Source organism: Elephas maximus, chromosome 12 (genome assembly GCF_024166365.1).
Source record: "Elephas maximus indicus isolate mEleMax1 chromosome 12, mEleMax1 primary haplotype, whole genome shotgun sequence".
NCBI lineage: Eukaryota > Metazoa > Chordata > Mammalia > Proboscidea > Elephantidae > Elephas > Elephas maximus.
Genome location: NC_064830.1, coordinates 84,014,073 through 84,040,757, shown reverse-complemented (window position 1 = coordinate 84,040,757; position 26,685 = coordinate 84,014,073). Strand labels below are relative to the sequence as shown.

Here is a 26,685-nt window from a genome sequence, read left to right as displayed (position 1 = left end):
GACCCCTTCCGTCCAAATGGCTCAAGGACTTTTTTTGTTCTCACCTTGTGCTCAATAGCCCAGCAACTCAAGTCAAAGAAATCAACTGATTATGGTCACATGACCATCAAAAGATCGCAGGCTAGAAGCCACTTTCTGAATTCCCTGTTCAGGGCTAGAGCTAGATTTATAAACGTAGCAAACTTTCACTGGGAAAAAAGATAATAATGGAAACAGTTCTCCTACTAGGGAATTTCTGCTTCTTGTCAAATTTTGCCAGTTTCATCCATCTGTGTGGTAAGTACACTTTCCAGCCCTAAGGATTGGCTGTATTACCCATCATGTACTCCAGAGACTTCCTGACTGCTATTGTCCGCTTACTCTTGCAGGGACTTTCCTCTTCCCAACCATGGTGTTCTCTTCCCCGCCCCCAGGCCTTCACCTTAGTGGTGAGGAACTCAGAATCTGATTCAGAGAGACCCAAATTCGACCTAGGCCCTGCCGTTCTCTAGCAAGTCCTTTATCCTCTCTAAGCCTGTTTCCTCATCTAGGAAATGGAGACAGTAATAATAGCAAATCTCAGTAGAGGGTGAAGATTCAAAGGGATAAAGTTTGTGAAATGCCCAGCTCATTGTAAGCACTCAAATATTTGCTGCCTTTGTCTTCATTGTCCATCACCATCACTGTCATCATTACCATCATTAATTCTAGAGTTCTACCTCCTTAGAAGTGAGAATGGCGAAACTTCAACACACTGACTTTGGACATATCATCAGGAAAGACCAATTGCCAGAAAAGGACATCATGTTTGGTAAAATAGAGGGTCAACGAAGGTGATGGAAATCCTCAATGAGATGGACTGACATAATAGCTAGAACAGTAGATTCAAACATGCCAAGATCATAAAGGTGGCAAAGGCCTGGGCAACATTTTCTTCCATTGTGCACCAGGTCGCCACTGGTTGGGGGCTAACTCAATGACAGGTATCAACAACAGCAACCTTCCTTTTGTATAATCCTGAACCCAAATCCATGTTTGGATCCTAATTCTGTATAACCTTCAGAAAAATTCCTAACTCTTTGTGCCTCAGTTTTCTCAGCCATAAATTGGGAATAATAACTGTTTGAGAATTCAAACCCAAACCAACCCATTGCCGTCGAGTCGATTCCAACTCATAGTGACCCTATAGAACAGAGTAGGACTGCCCCATAGGGTTTCCAAGGAGCACCTGGTGGATTCAAACTGCTGACCTTTCGGTTAGCAGTCGTAGCTCTTAATCACCATGCCACCAGGGTTTTCCATAAAGATTACAGCCTTAGAAACCCTATAGGGCAGTTCTACTCTGTCCTGTAGGGTCACTGTGAGTCAGAATCGACTCAATGGCAACAGTTTCTTCTTTTTTTTTTTTTAAGGACTGTAGGGGGAAAAAAAAAAAAACAGCAAGGATAGGCCTTGCCCTGATTTCATATTTTTCCTGGACTTGAATTTTTTTATCCTATCTGGAGTGCCCTGTTCCCCGTATGGCCCTTGGGCCCCAAATCAGAGATGAGCAGAAGGGAAATACAAGGTGGCCAGCTGCTATTTGGGCCCCCATCTATTGGGGACACCAGACAATACAAACATACACTGAATCCCAGGCTTTGGAAGTCCCAGCTGGAGGCTGCCCTGAGCAGAGTCCCCCCATGGGGATTCGACCCACCTCCCTGCTGGCACACTCTTCCCACATCTTCCTGCAGCTCTGTACAGCCCCTACACACCTCCTCCTCCCTCCCTCTGTGCTGATTCTGCTCATGAAACAGTTTCTTCTCAACTAACATTACCCTCAGGATAACCAGCTCCTTCTCTCTGCAGGAGACGGACAGCTCTCTGCCAGCACTTGACAAAGTACTCTGACACTCCACCCAAGTGACAGGTCAGGTCAGGCAGTTGCATCAAAACCAACAATTACATTTAAAAAAAAAAACCTCATACTGTACTTAAAACTTCAACTGAAAAAATAGTTTTTATCTGTGATATCTTAAAGCTCAAAGATGATGATCAAAATAGGCATGGGATAGTGTGATGGAGAAAAGATAAAACTTCTAATTATAAAGAACTCAAAACAACGTATTTAATCTCTAAAAAATAAATGAAGCCTCAGCAGTCCAGGGCCAATCTCATTAGACTCCAGTGCCTATTGACTCTACTTTTCACAATGATTTTCAAGCTCTGTGAATCATCACCCACAGTAAGAAACACATTTTACATTTTGACCCAGTGCACATACCTGTAAGTTTCATGAAGCAACAGTTACCCTTCCTAAGTGTGATGCACTCCAGTATTTTCTATTTTATTTTTTAATGCTGGTCATGATTTTCTACAAAGACATTATAACCCTCTAATGAGTGATGATTTACAATTTAAAATACACACATCTAGAAGAATTCAAGAAAACTCTTCCCAGGGTGGAGGAATGATATGGTGTAAGGGTTAAGGGCAACATGGCATTGAAGTCACAATGAAGGTCAAAGACTGCAGTATGGATTATGCCTGCACACAAAGAAACCAAAATCCTCATAACTGGACCCATAAACAAGATCATGATAAATGAAGAAAAATTGAAGTAGTCAAGGATTTCATTCTACTTGGATCGACAATTAGCATCCATGGAAGCAGCAGTCAAGGAATGAAATGACTTATTGCATTGGGCAAATCTGCTACAAAAGACCTGTTTAGAGTGTTAAAAGGCAAAGATGCCACTTTGATGACTAATGCACCTGACCCAAGCCACGGTCTTTTCAATTGCCTTGTATGCATGCCAAGCTGGACAATGAAGAAGGAAGACAGGAGAATTGATGCCTTTGAATTATGATGTTGATGAAGAATATTGACTATACGGGGGACTGCCAAAAGAATGAACAAATAAGTCTTAGAAGAAATGCAAGCAGAGTGCTCCTTGGAAGTGAGAATGGTGTGACTTCAGCTAGCTTACTTTGGACACGTTATGAGGAAAGACCAATCAGACATCACGTTTGGTAAAGAAGACGGCCAGCGAAAATGAGGGAAACCCTTAATGAGATGGATTAACACAATAGCCAAAAAACTGGACTCAAACATCAATGATCATAAAGATTTGCACAAGACTGGCAATGTTTTGTTCTGTTGTATATGAGCTTGATGTGAGTCAAAGTCAATTCGAGGACAACCAACAACAGTCCAGGGTTGTAATCCAGGCTCTCCCATGCACGATGAAGTAAGGTGACGTATAAAGTCCCCTGGTTGGATATGAATCCCAGGTCCCCTCTCTGGTAGTTATTTGACCTTGGGCAAGCCACTCCCATGACCCTAGGCCTAGTCAGATTAGGGCTGTCTGTAAATGGTGTTCGAGTTCTGGCAATATAAAAAAAAAAAAAAAATGACTCTAGGTAGTAACTAAATCAGTTCAGTGAAGGGACCAATGGTGAAGCCTCACAGGCTTACTAATAGTCAAGGAGGTATAGTTTGAAATAAGCCTCTAAGAGAGACCTGGAAGCATGTGGTAGACCCCATAGTGCATCCCCCACACCTTGGTACCCACTCTGCTGGAGGGGAGTGGCAGGAGTGATGCTGTGCACGTTCAGAGCCTAGCCCTCAAGAGACCTTGCACTTTCTGCTCCCCCACTGGGAACCCATCCAGCATTCTGTGACCAAGCTCAAGTTAGCCTCTGGAAAACGAAAGAGATCACGTGGAAAAAGGGGCCCCAGACATGTGAGCGAGGCCAGCCAAGAATAGTCAAGCCCCACCTAGACCAGCAGGAACACCCAGCTGAGCCCAACCCAAAGTACTGACCCACAAAAACAAGAAATAAATAAAATGATTGCTATTTAAAGTCACTAAGATTTAAGGAACCCCGGAGGCACAGTTGTTAAGAGATTGGCAGCTAACCAAAAATTCAGCAGTTCGAATCCACCAGCTGGCTCCTTAGAAACCCTATGGGGGCATTTCTACTCTGTCCTATAGGGCCGCTATGAGTCAGAATTGACTCCACAGCAAAGGGTTTTTTTGATTGGTGGCACAGTAGTTAAGCACTTGACTGCTAACCAAAAAGGTCAGCTGTTCGAACCTACCAGCTGCCCCGTGGGACAAAGATGTGGCAGTCCGCTTCCATGAAGATTTACAGCCTCAGAAAACCTTTGGGGAGTCCTACTCTGTCTGATAGAGTCTCTATGAGTTGGATTGGACTCGATGGTAACGGGTTTTAAGATTCTGTTATACGACAATATATGATTGATATGTTAGACATCCAGTCAAATCTCTGAAGTAGAGCCACTGGAGAATCCTTCCATAGGAGAGATGACAAAAGAGCAAAGGAAGATAACTAGCGGGGTGATTCGGCCCCTGGCTATGACAGAAGTGCCTCTAATGTCCACTCACAGCCAGAAGAGGCAAGAATTCTGACTGATTTGAAAACTGGAAATTCTGACAAGAACCAGATTGTTCTAATAGCTCAAAACAAGAAGAGTGCTTCTTTGTTTCGCTCTTAGTCACACGAACAGACCTTGCTCTCCCCCAAAACTTACTCTAGTAGGTTTGATAAGATAAAGAGCTCTAAAGTTTCACTGCTCAGTTTTACTGAAGTCAAGTGAGACATAAAATGGAACACATCCCAAAGGAAGCAGAAGAAGCCAGAGCTTTGGGGAATGGAGCAGGGTTTGCTGTGTACCCCTAAACCCTGTGCCTGAGTTCTGGCCAAGACAATGTGAGAAGTGGTATGTGTCCCTTCCAGGCTAAAGGGGTTGTGAAATGAGTGTGCTTTCTCACGTTCCCTCAGGCGAATGGAGGAAACACTGAGGTCATGGAGGAGGGCCAAGCCACAGATGGAGGAGCCTGGGGCCCCATAGGGCTGTGTGGAAGGCTGCCCGACCTGGATCACCTGACTTGACTGTGACTTGAGTGAGAAACAAACGTCTTTCTGTCAAGCCACAGAGATTTCAAAGGTTTATCTGTTACAGCAGCTGTAATGGATTCTTATTAATACCTTAACTCATAAAGAATTTTTAAATTTAAAGCTCTAAAAATAGTTTATGAGCTCAAGGTTTTCCTGGTAAACTACTGGGAGGGAAATTTGTCAGAATGCCCTGGCTTCCTTGTTCTACAGTTTGCAATCGATGGGCAACATTGAAATGAGAAGCAGATGTCCCCCCAAGAAAGCAAACGGCACCATCTCTCAATGGATGGCTCCAGAAGGTGCCTGTCTCCCATACAGATTTAACTTCTGTGCACAAAACCCAAAACATCCCAACTAACATTTCTCAGATTCGGCCTCGATGACATAAAACTAGGTGCTTTTCTTTTTTAATGGAAGCGTGATAGACATAACAGAAAAGTGGACATAAGTCTACAGCTTGATGAACTTTCACAGTCTGAACGTATCCATACAACCAGCACCCAGAACAATAAACCACACTCTAGACAGTAACTAAATCAGTTCTGTGAAGATACCAATGATGAAGTTCCACAGGCTTACTAACAGTCAAGGAGATTGTCTTAGTCATCTAGTGCTGCTATAACAAAAATACCACAAGTGGATGGTTTTAACAAACAAATTTATTCTCTCACACTCTAGGAGGCTAGAAGCCTGAATTCAGGGTACCAGCTTCAGAGGAAGGTTTTCTCTCTCTGTCCGCTCTTGGGGAAGGTCCTTGTCATCAATCTTCCCCTAACCTAGGAGCTTCTAAGCACAGGGACCCTGGGTCCAAAAGACAAGCTCCCCTCATTGTTGGTGGCATAACGTCCCCTATCTCTCTGCTTGTTTCTCTCTTGTATATCTCAAAAAAGATTGACTCCAGGTACAACCTAATCTTATAGATTGAGTCCTACCTCATTAACATACTGCCTCTAATCCTGCCTCACTAACATCATAGAGGTAGGATTTACAACACTTAGGAAAATCACATCAGATGACAAAATGGTAGACAATCACACAATACTGGGAATCATGGTCTAGACAAGTTGACACGTTTTGGGGGGACACAATTCAATCCATAACAGAGGTACAGTTTGAAATGAACCTCTAAGAGAGATCTAGAAGCACATAGTGGACCCCATGATGCAAGAGCAAGGATTGACCCCCCCTTCAGGGTTGAGAAGCCCCTCTCAGTTCCTCTCCAGTGCCCCCAAGCATAATCACTACCCTAACCTTTATCAGCAATTATTACGTATGCCTGTCTCTGAGATCCCTTTAAGTGAATGGAGTCATACAGGATGTAGGATAAACTCATTGTTATATCATGAGATTCATCCATGTTGTGAATAGTTGTCATTTGTTCATTCTCATTGCTGGACAATATTCCACCATATTAATGTACTCCAATTGAGTTGTCTGTTCTACTGCTGATGGACTTATTGGTAGCTTCTGGTTTCATATTCTTTTAAAGAAGATTCTTTTCACAACAGTCCACAGGTTCCCTGATGAACAAAGCCAGGGACTTCAGTGGAAAACCTGTTAATCTTCACAGGGAAACATGTGCAGAGCCTAAGGTTCTACCCAAATTAAGGCTGAGGCATTCACACACTTCTAAAAGTCCCTTCCCAATGGACTCTAATAACAAAATTTTTTTTTGTTCAAACAAAAATGATCAGAGCTTATAAACCAGGAAGTGATATATTCTATAAAAATCACAGGTCAAGCTATAGCAAAACTAGCACCAAAACCAAAGTCAGGTAACACCCTCTAGTCAGTCATTTCTCCCCTATACTAATCATTCATTTATTATCTATTCATTGAGCATAGACTATGTGCCAAGGATGGAGTTAGGTACTCCGGAAACAGTGGAAAAGGAGACAGATGTGATTCCTGCATTCATGAAACTTACGTTCTGGTGGGGAAGACGGACATTAAATACTCACAGAAATAAAAATTAGAAAGTACAAAAAGTATAAAGTGTTAAAAAAAAAAAAAAACTGTACAAGGGTAAACCCGATTAGGCAGGTCAGGGAAGGCTTCTCTGAGGAAGTGAGATTTGAGCTGAGTTCTGAAGGATGAGTAGGAGGTGAATGGGGAAAGAGGAAAGGGAAGAGCAATTCAAGCTGAAGATGATCATGTCCAAAGGCCCTGAGGTAGGCAGGGCTATATCATGATTGAGGAACGCAGAGACAGTTGGGTCATCAACTGGACAGTGAAAGTGAGTGGAAACATGGTTCCAGATGAGGCTCATGAAGGCCCAAATTGGCTAAGGATTTTTAAGCCATGGTAAGTATTGTATTGTAGACTTGATCTTAGAAAGAATAGAAAATCAACTACCAAAAGATGGGTTTTCAATTTAAATAAAGAGGTCCCTCACCACTCTATATGCCAATCCTGATTCCCTAAGTACACACTTTGACTCAGAATTATCAATACCCCAGCAGTCAATTTTGCCCCCTACAAAAAAAAAAAAATCCAGATAACTATCAAACTTCTCATTTTACAGCATTGCCTAAACTCTAAAGAATTATCCCTACCATTGGGGACAGAAGGAAGACGTTCACTATAGGGATGTCCGAAAAAATCACCACCCTCAAGGAAAGGACCACACACAATACAGGGGAAGTCAGCACAACTGGACTAAACCAAAAGCTAAGAAGTTTCCTGAACACAACCAAGCACTTCAAGGCACAGAGTAGCAGCGGCTGGGGTCCGGGGACCAAGGTTTTGAGGGACATCTAGGTCAACTGGCATAACAAAGTTTATTAAGAAAATGTTCTACATCCCACTTTCGTGAGTGGGATTTGGGGTCTTAAAACCTAGCTAGTGACCATCTAAGATTCATCAATTGGTCCCAACCCACTTGGAGCAAAGGAGAACGAATAGCACCAAAGACACAAGGAAAATATTAGCCCAAGAGACAAAAGGGCCACATAAACCAGAGACTCCATCAGCCTGAGACGAGAAGAACCAGATGGTGCCCGGCTACCACCAATGACTGCCCTGACAGGGAACACAACAGAGAGTCCCTGATGGAGCAGGAGAAAAGTGTGGAGCAGAACCCAAATTCTAGTAAAAAGACCAGACTTAATGGTCGGACTGAGACTGGAGGAACCCCTGAAGCCATGGCCCCTGGACGCTCTGTTAACTGAAAACCAAAACCATTCCCAAAGCCCACTCTTCAGACTAAGATTAGACTGGACTATAAAACAAAATAATACTCATGAAGAGTGTGCTTCTTAGTTCAAGCAGATACACGAGACGAAATGACCAGCTCCTGACCGGAGGCAGGATGAAAAGGCAGGAAGGGAGAGGAGCTGGTTGGATGGACACATGAAACCCAGGGTGGAAAAGGAGAGTGTGCTGTCACATTGTAGACAACTAGTGTCACATGACAATATGTGCATAAAAGTTTGTATGAGAGATTAACTTGAGCTGTTAACTTTCACCTAAAGTACAATTAAAAAAAAAAAAATCCAACAAGAAAAAAAAAATCACAAGAAAAAAATGCTCCTATAGACTTCACCCTCCGCCTTGACCCACACTATCTACCAGCTTCTTCTTCAACTCAAAAAAGCACATAAACATTTCACCAAAAGAGTGAAGAGAACCTAAATTTAAAAGGGTGGATTGGGCAGACTTCTATTAAAAGTTGAAATATCATCAATACATTTTCAAAATAAGGTCAGCAGATGGGGCAATCACAGATTTCAAGTCAATTTTCTGCGGTTTTCCACAAATTAAAGCATTTGCACGCCATGAAAGGGTCATGGAGAAAGCTCTGCCCTTCCCCATGTTAAAACCACCCTCCAGCTCCAGGTAAAGGAGCCCTGCTCGCACAGCGGTTAAGCGCTTGGCTGCTAATCTAAAGGTGAGTGGTTCAATCCCACCAGCTGCTCCACGAGAGAAAGATATGGCCATCTGCTTCTTATTATAGCCTTTGAAACCCTACGGAGCAGTTCTACTCTGTCCTATAGGGTCGCTATGCATCAGAATTGACTCACGAGCAATGGGTTTGGCTTTTTTGTTTTGTTTTGGCCCTAGCTAAGCATTTCTCTCAAAGATCCCTTGCAAATTGTACCTAGTGCTATTGACCACAACATGTAAACACATCCATTCTTGCTTTGTCTTCTTAATTCAGAAGCATTCATTTTGCCTCCCGGACAAGATTATAAACTCCGTAAGGACAAGGACCTTACTGCTGTGCCCAGCCCTGGGAATAATCAATATAGCCCCCATTCATCAAGTGGTTACTATCTGCCAGGCAAGGTGCTAAGGAAACACTTGGCATAAGCCTGATAAACTAGGTACTATCATTCTTTCCTTTTACCTATGAAGAAACAAAACCCCAAAGAGGTTAAGGAACTTGCTCAAGGTCACAGAGCAAGAAGTGAAGATTTGAACCAACGCCTTTCTGTCTCCAACGCACAAATTCATCACCAATGCGCAGCATGTGCTCCATAAACACGTGCAAGGGGATAAGTGACAGCAGTAGAGAGGGAGAAAGGGAGTGGGAGGATTCCTTTCAGAGGAAAATTAATTTCTACGGCCCCCTGCGCCTAAAGATGCAGCGAAGAGAGATATCCCTATTGTTAGAACCACAAAAATAACCTAGTAACCACCCCCCCCAAAATAGAATAATCAACAATATGACTGACAGAAAAATCCAAACGTCTCCCTCAGATGTGAAAACCAGCAGCAGCTCCTGGAGGCTTTGGTAATGCTTTCCATTGCTACTAAATGGTCATTTCACAGCTTCTCCTACCTGACCCTCCAATCCCACAGGGGCCTGGAATTTCAGGATCTGAGTCATGGCAATTGTGGTTTCAAAATTCATCTCCTGCTCCTCTTTTTTAAAAATCTGGTCATTTCACTCACCCCCACACATCCCGCTTTAAAGCAAGGACCACAACTTCCTAGTTGCTACACTGCCTTCACAAAGTCCGAAGCCTCCAATATGACATGCGGCTCCTCCCTCATACACCCTCCTTTCTATGTCCCTGTGTTAGCCCTGTTCTCTCTCCTCCGTGTCTCAGCTTATCTGTCCTCTGCCCGAAATGCCCTCCCCCACCGCCACCCCCTTGTCAATCTGGGAACTCCTACTCCTCCTGGAAGACTGTTCCCAAAATGTCACCTCCTCTGTGGCATCTTCTCCACCCCTCCCAGGAGTAGGGATGCTGTGCAAAGCATTTTAAGCCCTCGATGTAGCACTTTTCATGATGTAACAGAACTAATTGGCCATGTGTTATTCTCCACTCAAAAGACTAGGAGGATCTTCAAGGGCAAGGACAGTATCTTATTCATCTTCAAAGCCCCTACCACAACCTAATATTAGATGATATATTTGTTTAATTTTGTTTATTTACTGTTGCTCTCTGTCTACCAGGATGTACATGGGTACCATGAGGGCAGGCATTTTATTTTGCTCACTGCTCCAGTTTCAGTGCCTAGAACAGTACCTGATACATGGTAGGCACTCAATAAATATTTGTTGAAGGGATGGATAAATGGATGGGTGGAAGGATGACGGATGAATGGGAAAATTGTTGGGTGGATGGAAGAATGAACGGTTGGGTGAACGGATGAATGGACAGATAGAGACAGGACCATGTTTTACCAGTGTAAGCTCACTGCCATGGAGAGACAGAGTCAGAATTTAAAAACAGATCTGTTTAATTTTTGAGCCTGTGCTTTTAGTCTCAATTTTATACTACCTCTCTAAAAACTCAGTCTGGTCTCTGGGCAGTGCCAAAGCAAAAGGAAAAAGAGCACTGGAATCCCTTCAGTAACATGGTCATTGTTGAGATAATGATGCTGCATATATATTTTTCTTAATATAATATTTTATTGCATTTTTGATGAAAGTTTACACAGTAAATTAGGTTTCTCATTTCAAAATTTCTATACAAACTGTTCAGTGACATTGGTTACGTGTTTCCCATTGTATCAACATTCTTTTTAATTGTGTTCTGGTTGTTCCATTTCCAGTACCCTAGTTGATGCTGCATATCTTGAACCAGTTAATTTCTGTCTACTTTGCAAATATGAAGGCTCAAGTGGAGGGGATCTGAACCCTCCAGATCTAGGCTTGAGTTCCCCTTCTGAGTCAGCAGGGCAACTTTCTGCATGTGGGCTGAGAAAAGAGATACCCAGGAGACACACACAGGCAGGGCAAAGGGTGATTAAAACTCAACGACAATAATAATGGAAGTGATTAAAAGATTAACACTTCTGTAACAAAGCTACCTTCCCTTTCACAGCCTGCTGATGCTCTGCCTTTCAGCTCTCTGCAAGAAAAAGCTTCGTCCCAACACCGAAGATTTCTAGGAAAGACACTGAACTCTGCTTCTATTCACAAGGAGGAACAGCCAATACAAAATCAAGTCCAGGGGTAGACCAGAACTAGGCTCAATTAGGTACAAAAGAAAGAAAAAGTTGGCTTACAGGTAAAACATTAACATATCTTTATGTTCTCATAGTTCCTTTATAATAAAAAATAAAAACTACGTAATGAATGTTTACTAAGTGCCCAGACTTGTGTTAAGAGAGGTGTTAAAGACACATTAGCACCAAACTGAGGCTTTCCCCTTGATAAAATCAGAACGTGGAAAGAAATGAGAAAGATGGGAAGAGAATTGACAAAGCAGCTTTTTCTATATGTCATGCAATGTTGCTTACTGTGAAAGTACTTCAAATTATCTCCCAAAGGTAAGAAAACACTGCCTTAACCAAAGAAATGAACAGATGTAAGATACCAGGCATAGGCCCCTGATAACAGAGGCACCTGTGTGGCAATGGGAATAACCATGTGCCCCTGAAAACTGGCTTTCAGCCCACAAATGCCTCTCACTGAAATATTTTGGTTTCTCTTTTTGTTTATTCTCCATCTATTGCCTCAAATTTGTTCGTCTACCTCTGAAATTATCTGATTCTTTCTGCTTTAGAAGAGCCACCTCAAACTGCAACTTCTGAACCAAAAAGGAAGTCAGCTCATTATCGGAGTTACAGGGCTTTGAACCGGTTCATTCCAGTTCAAACCCCTGCTGAGAATTTGAATTTCCACCCCAGATATCTGAATCAGAATCTACAGTTTAACAAGATCCCCAGGTAAGTATAATAAATTTTGAGAACCACTGCTCTATTAGTGGTTTTCAAAATTGGTCCCTAACCAGCAGCATTAGTTAACATCACCTGGTATTATGGATTGAATTGTGTCCCCCAAAACTATGTGTTGTAAATTCTAACCTCCATCTGTGGTTATAATCCCATTTGTGAATGGGTTGTTTGTTATATTAATGAGGCAGGATTGGGGTGTATCTTGAGTCAATCTCTTTTGAGGTATAAAAGAGATCAAACAAGCAAGCCAGGGAGCAAGGGAAAGAGAGATGCCAGTCCACAAGAATATCACCCAGGAGCAGAAGCTCAAAGAGACAAGGACCTTCCTCTGACACCAATAGAGAGAGAAAGCCTTCCCCCAGAGCTGGCACCCTGAATTAGGACTTCTAGCCTCCTAAACCATGAGAAAATGAATTTCTGTTTGTTAAAGTCACCCATTTGTGGTATTTCTGTTATAGCAGCACTATCTAGATAGAACTAAGACGCCTGGGAACTTGTTAGAAATGCAAAATCTCAGCAGGGGTTTGAACCGGAATGAACCATTTGGAAGCTCTGCTAAGTTATTAGCTAAGAGACGAAGTTCTTTGTCTAACTGAGAGAAGCCATCTTGAGGTAACAGTCTAATTCCACCAAATACTTGTCTTACTTGCAGTCCTGGCACAAATAAAGATCCAGGGATTCTCTACAGAATGTCACAGAGATAAGACCTCTTGTGTATCTTTATCCAGGATATGAACAGTTTCACGATACAGATTTGAGTTCTGGCCCTTTGACAACTCAGGCTTTCGCCAATATCTCAGAGAATGGGACTTTTTTAATGTAATTCTCAGACCAAAGAATTCCCTGACCTCGCCTCCAACCTTAAACAGCTTCCCATTATGTACATTTCCATAGCACCCTGTACATTTCCTTCAGGGTACTTAGCAGAGTGAAATTAAATATTTGTGCAATGATTTGTAGAATTCCTATCTCTCCCACTACACTGTAAACTCCATGACAGTATAGATCTTCGCAATCTCGCTCACCATCGTATTCCCAGCATCTAAAATAGTTACTGACATGTAGAATTTATTCAGTGAACACTTTTTGGATGGACTGATGAAAGATGGATGGATGGACGGGTGGACGGGTGGACGGGTGGAGGGGTGGATGGATGGATGGATGGACGGATGGACGGATGGACGGACGGACGGACGGACGGACGGACGGACGGACGGACGGACGGACGGATGGACGGATGGATGGATGGATGGAAGGAAAGGTGGAGGGAGGGAGGATGGATGGATGGATGGATGGATGGATGGATGGATGGATGGATGGATGGATGGATGGATGGATGGATGGATGGATGGATGGATGGATGGATGGATGGATGGACAGATAGATGTGGTGAATAGGTGACTCTCCTACCAGATTATCAAGCAGCCATCACACCTCCAAATGCCATATGTAAACACTGTGGATATTATTTACTCTATAAAAAGGCCAATATTCTATCTATAGAATATCATACAATTTCAATGGGGAGATTTGATGTGTGAAGTCAAAGAACCATGATATTAGACCAAATGCCAAAAATGATAAGAGACCAAGCCTCTAAAGGTATCAACCAGATAATGAACGTTTCAGTTGATCCCCTACCTATGCAAGAATTAAGTGAACAGCAGAGTCAAAAGACCAGACCGTGTACTTTAAATTGTGCTTAGTAATTTAACTAACCACCTGTAACTAAAATGCATCAAAAGGAGATGCTGTTCTCAAAATGTGACATATGGGTCTATTTAGAGAGAGAGAGAAATCCCAAGGCAACAATGTATATAAATTATTTTCAAACCTTCGGTTTTACTTTTAACCAATCACCTTCTCTTCTATCCTAGTCCTTTTGACCCACATGCACTATAAACATCCTGTACCTGGATCTAGGCAGCACCTGGAGGATCCCTAATACCCGGAAATAACATATGTTTTCTGAATTAGTTTCTAAGAACCTGTATATCATATCAACTAGGTTTTCAAAGGTCACATTTTCCATATTTACTTAGAATGGTATTATGTTACGCCGTGACAAAGCGTTAACCTTCACTGAGTGCTCTACAACTTAGAATGAATTTGTTATTGCCTCTCCAACAAAGCGGCCTTCCTACTTAAAACCCAACATTAACCCACCCAAAGATTCTTATTTCATTTGGGACATTGGACCTGAAATCCCATGTCAGGTAGAGAGAAAAAAAAAGCTAAACCAACAAACAAGAAGTCAAAAAGCCTTTGCCTTTTATCCACATAGAAACCCCCAGGATGCATTCAGAATAAGCCAGAAGGTGAGCAGGGTTTGGCTCACAGTTCTCTGAGATCTGCTTCTAGAAAGGGAACCCAAAAAAACCAGTGCCGTCAAGTCGATTCTGACTCATAGCGACCCTATAGGACAGAGTAGAACTGCCCCATAGAGTTTCCAAGGAGCACCTGGTGGATTCGAACTGCCAACCTTTGGGTTAGCAGCCATAGCGCTTAACCACTACGCCACCAGGGTTTCCCTAGAAAGGGAGGGATATGGAAAAATGGAAGCAAGTTCTCAAACTTGTAGCCTGGCTTGGTGATTGCAAACAAAATAGACCTCTTTATAATTTTACCGAGAAAGTTCAACCTGAAGTACAGGATGTCATATAATAAGTTTGTAGGGAAAACTATGCCAGGAATAAAATGAACCTTTGATTCATGTTTTATTGTGGTTAAAAAAAAAAAATGGTGCCTAGTCTAACCTATATGTTTAAATTGATGAGAACAGTAATGGTTGGATTCTTGCAATGCTTTGGCATTGTTTAGGATAATTTTGATAAAAAGTTTCAAAATTTGTTTTCTAATCCACACGAGAAAGGAAAGTGCTGATTTACTCACTATAATCACCAGTTCCAGCTTTTCATAGCCAGAAAATTAGTGCACTGGAATTTTTCTAGACAGTCCACAGCAAGTTTAGATCTTTCTCACGAGGAAAGGGGGAGGAAAAATAACGCTGAAGGAACAGATGGTGCCTGGCTCTCTGGGCACGGGCGCTCAGCTGTGCACTCACTGGTATTATCCAAAGCTTTATGAAGAAACATACCTGAAAGGAAAACCCACCTAAGTATATGGAAAGAGGCAAAGTCATTTAATGAGTTCCAGAATTAACTCCGTCCCCCTCTGACGCAGTTTCCTACAGCAATAACGAGCATTTCACTTAGAGTCATTGCTAATTACGGTGGATATTTCTCATGCATTCATTCCTCATGGACTCCTCATTATAACCCTATGAGGTAGGTGCTACCGTTCCCATTTTACAGGTGAGAAAACTGAAGCTACTAAAGGCGAAGGACTTGCCCGAGGTCACACAGCAAATGAGTGGCAGATCAGAGATTCAAGCCCAGTTGCCTGAATCCAAACCCATGCTATGAATTTTGACCCTCTGTATTTTACTGCCTCCGTATTTCCACTGAAGTGACTTCCTTTAAAAAAAAAAAATTTTTTTTTTCTCTCTGCCAAGTTGCAAAGACTTCATAAGGTAAGAATCTAATTCCATCTAAAGGCTTGTCTTACTTACAAATTAAGGCACAAAGGCAGCTTTAGGTGCCTCTAAAGAATGTCACAGAGAGAAGTCAGCCTGGCTTATCTGAGGCACTTCTAACCCAGAATTTAGGTAGTTTCATAATAGAGATTCTCAACTCCAGTCTTCCATCAACAGAAATAAAAGCAAAATACAAAAAACAAACCCATTGGCATCGAGTCGATTCCAACTCATAGTGACCCTATAGGACAGAGTAGAACTGTCCCATAGAATTTCCAAGGAGCGCCTGGTGAATTTGAACTGTCAACCTTTTGGTTAGCAGCCATAGCATTTGACCACTATGCCACCAGAGTTTCCTCCATCAACAGAGGTATTCTTAAACTACCTCACAGAGTGGTTTTATAAAAAGAAAAAAAGGGAGAGCATAGAAACAAAAAGGGAGAAATAATGTGGCAATTTCGTCTTCTAACAGTACAAAGGTGAAAACCATCCAGTCTCAAGCTCCCCTGAGCATATAACCAAAACCCATTGACACACAGCAACCCTACAGGACAGAGTAGAACTGCACCATAGGGTTTACAAGGAATGGCTGGTGGATCCCCACTGCTTGACCTGTTGGTTAGCAGCCGAGCTCTTAACCACCACCCCACCGGGAAACCCATAATTTCCCATGGTTTATGGACTTTTCATCCTTCCTCTCCCAATCCCATACCACCATCCCAATTTCCAAGATGGTAGAATGGAGCGTGGAGGCAGCTCTCAATGGCTTCTTTGCCTTATGATCATGCTCCACACCTCCTACCCAAGAATGACAGAGTATTCTCTCTCCCTTTTGACTTTTGAAATGGAGCCCCTAGCCTATCTTGCAGCAAGGTGTGGGTATGTGGTTTAAGTTCCAGCCAACAGGATACAGACAAAAGTATCTTGTGGCAACTTCCGTAAGTGACACTGAGAACGTTCGTTGCCTTTCTTTGCCCCTTCCCTCCTTCCTCCTGGCTGAAATAAGAATGTGATGACTGGGGATTCCAGGATCTTTCTTGGACCATGAGATAAATGTCCTTCGCTAGGGATGGTAGAGCAGAAAGCTGAAAGGAACCTAGAGCCCTGGGCTCTGGATGGCTAATTTACGCCAGAGAATAAAACCTTACGTATTTTCTATAAAATGTTGATCCCATTTTAAATAGATACACTTTATAATAAAATTTGTGGTACCAAAAATACTCAGCTAATAAGGAACTCCTCCATGGTTCTAGAATTAGTCCTAGGTAACTCTGAGCCTTCGCTCCGTTCCAGGATGTCACCATCCCAAGCATCTCAATTTCAGGGGCTGCCAATCTATCCCACCACTCTTCTTACTCCTCCCCAGGTGGACCTCTCCAGTTCAAACAGAATACACTGTGAAGTAGTGACATAGGGTGACCAGATGTTCACAGCTGGATTTTGACTCTCACCTGGCAGTCAGGTCCATAGCAAAGTAACCCTGCAGAGCCAGTCTTCTCTCACACCAGCTGCCCTGTCATCCGGGGAGTTTGGGGGCAATCAGAAGAGCTGATATTTTCTGAGTGTTTATTCTATGCAAAGCTCTGGTCCACTCATCTTCTATGTGGTACCAACTTTGAACCTCTCAGTAACCCTCTAGGGTAAAGTACCTGTTATTGGTCCCATGTTATAGATGAGAAACTAGAGGCACAGGGGCTAAGTAACATGACTAAGAAGTCTCAAAGCCAGGATGCAAACCCACAGTGAGTTGCCTGATAATCTGTGCACATGACCACTACTTTACACTGCCTCTCAAGAGGGAGGTGGAAAAGAAAGGATTTTATTAAAAAGGGGGGCAGGAGGGGCCTCTCCTACCTCTAAAGTGGTCATATTTCATTAGAAGCCTAAATTCTGCTTTTCTCCCACACCAGAATATTCCTATCATTTTCCAAGCTTCGAATGAAGGAATTTCCTATCTGCATCAGATATGTCATCAGCTGCACATTCCAACGTGCCTTTCCCAGCCACCACCGACAGCAGAGCAGGTGGGAGAGGAGAGCACCAGTAAGTGTTTTCAAAAATCACCCCTGACTTCAGCAAGATCCAAAGACAGAAATGGATTCATGGAATTGAAAACCCGTTGCCACTGAGTCGATTCCAACTCATAGCGACCCTATAGGACAGAGTAGAACTGCTCCATAGGGTTTCCAGCGAGTGGCTGGTGGATTTGAACTGCAGACCTTTCAGTTAGCAATGGAGCTCTTAACCACTAAGCCACCAGGGTGCCTATGGAAGTGAAAGGCAACCTCAAAGAAGATATTACACATTCCAGCACCAAGACACCATCAGTATTTTGCCTGAAGGGTGTCAAAGTTCTAGAAAACAATCCGTAAAAAAAAAAAAAAAAAAAAAAATTTTAATAGTGCTATCAAAGCAGGGACTAAATTGTTGCCACTTAAATAAAGGAATCTGGGGAGTTATTTGGGGTGGTCCATGAGACCAGGCTCCAAATCTTCCAAGGAGAGGCTAGGTGGGTCTGCCTGGCTCCTTCCGGAGCCGGGCAGGTCTATCCAGCTCCTTGCTGAGCCTAGATCTCAGGTGAAAGAACTTGTGAGTCTCAGAGGATGGCAGTACCATGCCACCAAGCATTCTGCACAACTGACATTGGTGCCTACACTCACCGGGGAACACTTTACTTTTCCCGAAGGGTGGAAGTGCAACCACAAGGCTGTCATTCAGTGATAACTCACATCTTAGACTCTTTATGTTCAAAGGCTTTCTTCTTCTGGCTTTCACCCAGCTCACCATAATGGTCAGTTTAACCCTAAGGCACACCCCAGAAATAAGACATTTCTCACCAAACTGGCCTAAGATTAAAAAAAAAAAAAAAAAGATTAGGGGAGAAAAAACTTTCCAGAGGAGAGGTTGCAAACTAAATACCTACAGGGGCCAGAAATGAGTGAAGCAAGTCTGCTCAGGATTGATTGTGACAAAATACTGAATGTGTGTGCCCTGTCTTTGAAAATAATTTGCTCTCCAGCTCCAAAAAGGATTGCTGTAACAAGAAAAAGTGGGACCATTTCTCAGCAAAACTGGAAATTCTGATTTGTAGGTGAAATCTCCCAGTTCTAAAATGTTGGCCAAAATAAAAAAATGTCTAAGAACTCCCTAAGGGCTGAACCTGGGTTGTACAAACAGTTAAGGATGGACTTCTAGCCCAAAGGGTGGCAGTTCAAAACCAGAGGCACCTTGGAAGATAAGTCTGATAATCTGCTTTCAAAAGGCCACAGCCCTGAAAACCATAGGGAGCAGTTCAACTCTGCACAAATGGGGTCACCGTGAGTCTGAGTCTTCTGAATGGCACCTACCAACAACAACAAGGGCTGAACAAGCCTACAGGTGATTTGACCCTGGGCAGCCAATTTGCAACCTATGTTTTATGACAGTAACCCGACACAGCCAAGGTCCCCTCACACATGATTAAAAGTCACCACCATGGAGTGGAACATCTCAGGTTAGAGTCAAGGATCCCAACCCAGATGCAAGGATGGAGGAAACCAGTAACTTGAAGTCCTAGCTGTATCTACCCAGAAGACAGAAAGGATGATTTGAACGAGGATCTGAGAGGTACCCATCTGGAGCCACCTCTTTCAGAGGGAGGAGGCCCAGGGGACAACCACAGTTGCCTTTCTAGGGGAGGCACCATCTGCAGAGAAGGCAGCCACATGCAGAGCTCTCTGGGAGGTGGGGGAAGAGGCAGAACCTCACTCTAGGAGACAAGGAAGGGCAAGTGAGTACCTGAGGGGGCATGAGTTAGAGAGGAGGAATCCTCCCAGAAATGGCCCCTGGAGACACTTCCTGCAGAGGCAGGACTGGCAACACCATGGAAGATTCAGGAGACCCATTCTGACTCTTCAGATGCTTGAAAGGGAGAAAGAGTGGATAGCACTTCCTTGCCATTTAGGGCCTCCCAGTTCCATCAGCCTTTCTGGGACAGAGCATCACTGCCCCTCACACACACACACACACACACACACACCTTAAAAGGACCCTTTTTCGCGATGAATTCCTAGCCTGGAGGTCACTCTGACGGAAGTGGTTCCTTAGATCTAACTCGCTCACTTCTACAGACCCTTTCACCATTTCTTCCCACAAAGGGCATCCCCAGAACCCCATAGCCCCAGGACCCTGGTGCCTACCTTGGCACTGGAACCCTTGCTTTCCGAAGCCCCTGCAAAGGCAGAAAGAGATAACGTCAGGGAGCCCACAGCCGCCTGCTAGTTCCCCCACAGTCCCCCCTCCACCCTACCCCTTTACCCCAGGTGCAACCTCCTAGCCGCAGGCGAGTGCCCGAGAGGCTTCCGCCTTTGGGGGGTAGGTGGGAACTCGGCGGTAACCTCAACCTCCCCTCACCCTGGCAGAGGGGAGGTGACAGCGACCACCGGGTGTGTGTGTGTGTGTTGTGGGGGAGGATTGCATTTCCATCCGGTGGGAGTGGAGAGCAAAAGGGAGATCTACCCACAGATGCCCCGAGTACCCTCGGGGAAAGAGAAGCTGTAAAGACGCACCCAGAGAAGGATGAGAGGGGAAGGAGACCTGGGGGGACTGGGAAGGGAGAAAGGAGCCCCATGCCTGGATGGACGGGAGCGAAGAGGGTTCGCGATGACAGGGGAGGACTGGGGAGTGGAAAGGGCCACTCCAGGCCCCTAGGGAGGCGCGATAAAAGAGAACATGGAGCGCGGCATGCTGCCCCCCGAGACACTGAGAGCAGAAAAGGATGCCCCATGCCCACAAGGCGCTGGAGAGAAGACACCCGGAGCACTGCCCCCGGAAACGGGGTGGGGGTAAGGGCGCCTCCCGCCTGGAAGGAGACAGAGAGAGGGGTAACCCAGGGCAAGAGGGCACCCGAAGCGCTGCTCTCCCCCGGACGGACAGGCGCCCCGCGCTCGGAGCCAGGTGGAGGGGAAGGCGCCCGCGGCGCTGGCCGGCTGCTCTCGGGAGGGACCGGGGAAGAAGCGAGGGCAGGAGGCTCCGCGCGGCCAGCCGTCTGGGGCCGGGGAGAGGGACGCCACAGAACAGTCCGCCGGGAGTCCGGAGCAGAAGCGTCCGGCGCGGGGAGCTTGGGGACACGGGGCCCCTGGGGGCGCGAGAGGATCCCCGCGCGCGGCGCTGCCCTCGGGGGCCGGGCAGGCACCCTGCGCCGGGCGCGCTCTCACCAGATGAAGTCGGTGCAGTGGCTGCAGAAGGTGGGTTGCTTGAAGAAGCGGGCGGTGAATTTGTGGTTCTTCACCTCGTGCACGTTCTTCTGCCGGAGGGCGCCTTTGCGGGCGAAGCGCACCGTGCCCTCCTCGCCCTCGCTTGGCGATGGCCCCGCAGCCGGGTCAGCCATCTTGCGCGCGGGGAGCGGGAGCCCGAGAGGGGCCAGCCCCGGGGCGGCGGGCTGCGGGCCCGCGAGGCCGGAGGAGGCGGCCGCTGCTGCTGCCGGGGCCGCGGGCTCTTCCCCTGCGCCGGCTCTGGCGGCCGCGGCGCGCGGAGCTGGGGCTGTCACTCGCCCAGCTGCCGCCGCTCGTCCAGCTGCGCTTGGCACCGCTGGCCCCAGCTGCGGAGGAGGGAGGCGGAGCCGGGGCTGACCCCGCCTCCCTCATTTGCATCGGGCCCAGGCCCCGCCCCGCGCCGCCAGCTGCTTTACATATTGGCACCCCGGCAGCGGCCGACCTCCGAGCGAAGTGTCCTCAGCCGCAGCTCTGCGGCGCGGTTACTGCAGCCCGCCCTCGTCAGCCCTGAGCCCCGACCCCTCACCCCGGCCTCGGCCCGCGGCTGCGTTGAGGAGATGAGCACCTAGAGGGCACCCAGGCGGTACCGAGAGCGGAAGCACCCGACGGGGGCTGGGGGACCGGTGGGTGGAAAGGGTGGACACCGCGGGTTCCACACTGGCCTCTGCAGAGACTGGTACCCATCCACCCCCATTCATATCATTGGTCATTCTGCACGCCTCTCCTGTCACTCATTCGGAAAGGCCTGTGGCTGGCTCCCCACACTTGAACACACCTACACACATACACACACACGTTCTGCAGAAGTAGGAGGAGCGACATTGTACGTATATGTATATATGTATATGTATGCATGTTATGTATATGTATATGTATATGTATATGTATATGTATATGTATATGTATATGTATATGTATATGTATATGTATATGTATATGTATATGTATATGTATATGTATATGTATATGTATATGTATATGTATATGTATATGTATATGTATATGTATATGTATATGTATATGTATATGTATATGTATATATCCACCACCTGGAGCCCTGGTGGCGCAACGGTTAAGCGCTCAGCTGCTAACCAAAAGGCTGGCGGTGGGAACCGCTCAGCAGCTCCGCGGAAGAAAGACTTGGTGATTTGCCCCCATAAAGATTACACCTTAGAAAATCTTATGGGGGCAATTGTACTCTGTTCCATGGGGTAGATGTGACTGGAAAATCGACTGGAGGGCACCCGACAACAACATATTCACCACAAACAGGATTCTTGGCTTTGCTTGACCCACCACGTAGAGGACAACATCTACCTTCTGTCCATCCCTTCCAAAAAAGGGACTGTTTCTTAGACTGTTAAATAGGGTAAATAAAAGGGGTAAAAAGAAATGTCATAGATCAGCATTTCCCCAAATTTCATTCATACCTGACCTAGCTTCACAAATTCGGGCTATATTTGTGCACCATCTGGAAAGAAAGAAAGAAAGAAAAGTCTATTTGGTTTCTGAGTTTGAATAGCAAGAAGTATCCATGTTACTAAAATCTCTCCAGGCACTGCCCAAAGGATCTGAGTCAGAGGCCTTCTTTTATTTGTTAAGAGGGAAGATTAACAAATGTTGTCATTGGATGCCATTGAGTCAGTTCCAACTCATAGCAACCCTATGTACAACAGGAAGAAATGCGGCCTGGTCCTGTGGCATTCTCACAATGGTTTTTATGTTGGAGCCCATTGTTGGAGCCACTGAGTCAATCCATCTCATTGAGGGTCTTCCTTTTGTTAAAGACACGTTAACACCTGGCTGGGACTTTCTCCTTGATGAAATCAGAAAGATGGAAACGTACCAAACCTCTTGCTGTAGAGTCAATTCCAACTCATAGGGACCCTACAGGACACAGTAGAACTGCCCCATACAGTTTCCAAAAAGTGCCTGGAGTACTTGAACTGCCATCCCTTTGGTTAGCAGCCGTAGCTCTTAACCACTACGTCACCAGGAAAGGTACCAGAAGGGTAATAATTTTGTAGATTTATAATTCAATGTTATTTAGTGCCCTGTTTATGCACTGCATCTAAACACACACACACCGATGCTCCACACCCTAGAAACACAGCGCTGTGTTAGATTATGAATTCCTTCACTAGACCCTAGGCTCAGAAAGCAAGAAAGCGCAGTGCCTGACACCTTTCAAAGAACTAAATAAATGTTGGTTAACTGAGTGAGTGAGTGAATGAATGAAAACTGAAAGGACAGCACCCCTTCACTTGGTCCGTGCCCAGTAGATGTTCAATAACAATAAACATCAAGTGCTTGATGGGTGTCAAGTACTTACACTGTCTTATTTAGTCCTGCCAACAGCTCTATGTAGTTTAGGTAATTTTCATTGTGGGTAAGCGCCCTGAAAGGAGCCCTGGTGGTGCAATGGTTAAAGAGCTCAGCCGCTAACCGAAAGTAGGCATTCAAACTCACCAACCATTCCCCAGGAGACAGACATGGCAGTCTGCTTCCATAAAGATTTCAGCATTGGAAACCTTATGGAACAGTTCCACTCTATCCTATAGGGTCACTATAGGTCTGAATTCACTCAATGGCGATGGGTTTATTAAGGACCCTGAGGCTCAGAGTGATTAAGATGTACACCCAAGGTCACACAGCTGTTGAATGGGGGTTAAGATGTCCTAACTAGAAAGCATACTGGCCATAAACGTGAGGGAAACCTGAGTCAGTGTCGGGTGAGGGAGGGCAGAGTGGAGTGGAGTAAGCTACACTGAACTTCCGCCTAAATGGAGCTCAGATCCCACTCTGACAACTTCCTTGGAAGCTACTGAGTAGTGGTAAGTCATTATTAGGCGGAGTATGGAGAGTACTAGCTGTAATAACAGAATGTCCCTCCCTGACATAGTAATTCAAAGGTAAGGAGGAAAAAATAGCATTCACTTTTAAGGTTGACATGTTTGGGAAACTGGATGTGTCTGTCTATTATTAGTCTTCTAAGAGGCCCTATCACCTCCCAGGGGCTTGGGAAAACATCCCAGCAGACATTGCTGCTCAAGTAGATTTCCTTTGAACCGATGAGCTGGAAGCTCACAGCCCACATCCTGCCTTTTGAAAGAAGTGCCCTGGATGACTTTGGTCTCCAACAACAAAGAGTACCTCATGGGGCTGGGGATGCAAGAGCCAGGGGGTCCCAAAGAGCCTTTCAGTTCCTGGAGGGGCTACACTCTGAAGATGGAAGGACCAGGTTCCCATTGGACCCAGATGGCTGAAGGGCAGGGGTCTCAAACTGATGGCCCTGGTTTGCTTTTTTTTTTTTTTTTTTCAGCCAGCACAGTGGATTTTTTCCTTTAATTGCATGGTTGCCAACATGTACATTTGGTAGAATGTCACCTAAAAGATCAAGATTCTGGCTTCTCTAGGAAAAAAAGATGTGACTAAATGTCGCCTGCTTTTCTTCATTCACTCATTCATTTGTTCATTCCTTCAACAAATGCTTATTGAGTACCGCCTATGTGCTCTTTGAGAAACTGTTCAATTAAACAGGGGGCTTACAATCTAATGGGAGAGATAAACAATTTTTTTTAATGAGCTAACAAATCCATTTTATGATGTGGCGATTCACGCTGTAAAGAGAAACAAAGCATAGTAGAGGAAGGAAGAACGTGGGTGGTCAGTGAAAACCTTTATGATAAGGGGACATGTGAGCAAAGATCTGAATGAACAGAGAGAGAGAGACATGTGGCTCCCTGGGGGAGGAAGGTTCCAAGCAAAGGAAACAGCAAATGCAAAGGGGCCGAGGGAGGAGCATGCTTGGCACATTGGAGAAACAGCAAGGAGGCCCTGTGGCTGGAGTGGAAGAGTAGTTATAAAACAAGTCAGGAAAGTTGTAGGAAGTTGTATTTATGGCTGTGTTTATGAATTTGGCTTTCATTGAAGGCCTTGGATCAGAGGAGTGGCGTGGTATGTTTATGTTTTTGAAAGATTACCCTGGCTACTATTTGTATGAGAGGCTATAGGAGGCAAAGGGGAGAAGCAGGGGGAGCGGGTAAGAGGCCGTTTGAGTAGACCCAGCAAGAGATGAACACAACATGGCACGGTGCCAGGTATACCTTCAGAGTGGCAGCTCTCTATGGATTGGGCATGGGCCCTCCAGGTCACCAGAGCCCCACTTGGTCCCCTCTGCTCATAAAGGAGTACATGTTGGCCACTTGAGAAATTTCAGAGGTGATGAGAAGACAGGTTGCTCTGGCTAGAAATGTAGTCTAGGATCTCTTCAGTCTGTACTTCATACTTGCTGCATAGCCCTGGGCAAGTCATTTCTTCCATCTGTATCTCACTTCCCTCCTCTATACAACAGGGGCAAGAATGAAGCAGTTGCCTTCCAAATCTTTCTTTGTAAGGCTGCGCTGTCCAGTATGGTAGCCACTAGTCATATGTGGCTACTGAGCATTTGAAACATTGCTAGTCCAGACGAGACGTGATTGTAAGTGTAAAATACCCACTGGATTTCAAGGACTTAGTGAGCCCTGGAGACACAGTGGTTAAGAGCTACGGCAGTTTGAATCTACTAAGTAGATTGGAAACCCTACAGGGCAGTTCTAGTCTGTCCTGTAGGATCATTATGAGTTGGAATTGACTCGACAGCAATGGGTTTGATTTGGTTTGGTTTTAGTGTGAAAAAGGAACCCTGGTGGCACAGTGGTTAAGTGCTCAGCTGCTAATTGAAAGATTGGCAGTTCGAACCCACCAGCCACTCCGTGGGAGAAAGATGTGGCAGTCTGCTTCCGTAAAGGTTACAGCCTTGGAAACCTGTGGGACAGTTCTACTCTGTCCTATAGGGTTGCTATGAGTCAGAATCAATTTGATGGCAATGGGTTTAGTTTGAAAAAAGAAGGTAAAGTATCTCATAAATAATTTTTATCTTCATTACATGTTGAAATTATGATATATTTGATATATTGGGTTAAGTTAGAAAGGGCATTAAATTAATTTCACCTGTTCCTTTTTACTTTTTGTAATGTGGCTACTAGAAAGTTTAAAATTACTTATGCGACTCACACCATATTCTATTGGACAGCTCCATTCTAAAGAATAGATTGACAATAATATCAACATAATTAATTTAAAAATAATAACTGGAGCTCATCTCTGTTCTATGTGGCATCAGCAGGGGTGGCTTGGCTGGGAGTTAGAATCCACTTTCAAGGGGGCTCACTCACATGGCTGGTAAGTTGATTGCTGGCTATCAGTGGACTGTTTATCTAGGCTTTGGGCCAGGGCCTTGGTTCCTTTTCATGTGGATCTCTCCACTAGCTGCTTGGGCTTCTCACAACATGGTGCTTAATTCCAAGAGTGAGTATCCGGAGATACCAGAAGCAAAAGAGGACAGTGTCTTAAAGCCTGAACCTGGAGACCGGTACTGTGTCATTTCTGCCACATGCTATTGGTCAAAAAGCCACAGAGCCCATATTCAAGAGGATACCCCCATGTCTCAATAGGAAGAATATAAAAAATTGGGTGGAAGGAGGGGAATCACACAAGAAGAGGTGAATAAATATTTGTTGAATGAATAAAACATTATTATTCCCATTTGACGTATAAGGAAACAGAAGCTTGAAAAAGTTAGGCAATTCTCTAGGTCACTCTAGAAATACTAATAACTAAAAATTAATATTGAGATTCTGTGTTAAACACTTTACATATGTTATCTCACTCACCTGCTCAACAATTCAAGTACACAGGAATTTTTGTGATCAGTGGCTCTGTAGGAGAAAAGACCCAGCAATTTGCTCCTGTAAAGACTAAAGCCATTGCCATTGAGTCAATTCCAACTCATAGCAACCCTCTAGGACAGAGTAGAACTGTTCCCTAGGGTTTCCAA

The 26,685-nt window shown here is 44.8% G+C and overlaps 1 protein-coding gene across 2 annotated transcripts in view; it reads right to left on the bottom strand.

Moving 5' to 3' along the window:
* The window catches only part of PRKCB (protein kinase C beta), a 390,245-nt gene extending 369,115 nt beyond the window's left edge, over positions 1–21,130 (bottom strand). For both annotated transcript variants that reach the window (XM_049904226.1, XM_049904224.1), the window contains exons 1-2: positions 20,751–21,130; positions 19,734–19,765 (exon numbers count right to left, since the gene is read on the bottom strand). In XM_049904226.1, the coding sequence (XP_049760183.1) occupies positions 19,734–19,765; positions 20,751–20,923 (205 nt within the window). In that variant the 5' untranslated portion in view covers positions 20,924–21,130. The remainder of the gene's footprint in view (positions 1–19,733; positions 19,766–20,750) is intronic.
* Positions 21,131–26,685: the final 5,555 nt, after the last annotated feature.